The 945-nt window shown below is 41.3% G+C and overlaps 1 protein-coding gene across 1 annotated transcript in view; it reads left to right on the forward strand.

The window, feature by feature from the left end:
- LOC119588168 overlaps positions 1–939 on the forward strand; it is a 71,572-nt gene extending 70,633 nt beyond the window's left edge. The window contains exon 9 of the mRNA XM_037936872.1: positions 281–939. Coding sequence (XP_037792800.1) covers positions 281–425 — 145 coding nt within the window. The 3' untranslated portion in view covers positions 426–939. The remainder of the gene's footprint in view (positions 1–280) is intronic.
- Positions 940–945: the final 6 nt, after the last annotated feature.

Consider the following 945-nt stretch of genomic DNA (forward strand, 5'->3'; position numbering starts at 1 on the left):
GACACATGAATGCATATGAATATACATGTAACATGTAATCAAACTACTGATGGCAGCATATCTGTATATATCAATCATAAATTCATGTATATTTCGTAATAAACATTTCCATTGGCACCGTGAGCATTCTTCATCTCTACATATTCAACTCTACTTTTTCCATCCACATAGCCATACTGTTCTTACAGAACTGCAGTCCATACAGGCCTTAAATAGCAATCATTATCACGTCCTCATTTCTCTTTCCTCGTTCTCTTTCGAACCACCCGCGTCTTTCCAGGTGGGTCAAGTACTGCGTGAACGGCTCGCCAGGAAAGGGGATTTGTGAATGGAACTACCAGCACCTCGGCGGGAGACCCAAGGCCCTCACCGACGGAGACCCAGAGTGGACGAGGCCTTATCGCACCAAGTATCTCGCCGCTTAACGGGAGGGCAGCGCCGACGCCGGTGCCCTTCATCGCTGGTGCCACTGCCAGTTGCAGGTCTTCTGTTGACAGCTGTTTATACTATCAGTGATGTTTACAATATTATCAACAATATTTACTAATACCTACAATGATGTTTGCTTATACTACCAATGATGCATTAATAAAAATAATGTATGCTACTTAAAATACACTGGACAACCTACCGACCTTCAAGTACCACCTGTAAGTGTAACCGGTTTCTGAATTCAGGTATTTAGCCTAGATGTGCATGGATTAATTCCTCGATACCGGCCTGTGATTCACTTCGCTAACAATCAGATCACATGATATCCTGTATTACCAGCTGTGATTTCAAGGACCGTGCGTTTTGCTTTGTTTTACTTTTATTTCTTCATATGCTTAGCCTGTGTCTTCCACATGATAATCATCTTTGATGTTTTTTATTAACCAGTAGACATGTTTTTCATAACATACTGAATGATTATATGTCAATACCATTGATTCGGATGTTTAACAC

Source organism: Penaeus monodon, chromosome 23, assembly GCF_015228065.2.
Source record: "Penaeus monodon isolate SGIC_2016 chromosome 23, NSTDA_Pmon_1, whole genome shotgun sequence".
NCBI classification, from domain to species: domain Eukaryota; kingdom Metazoa; phylum Arthropoda; class Malacostraca; order Decapoda; family Penaeidae; genus Penaeus; species Penaeus monodon.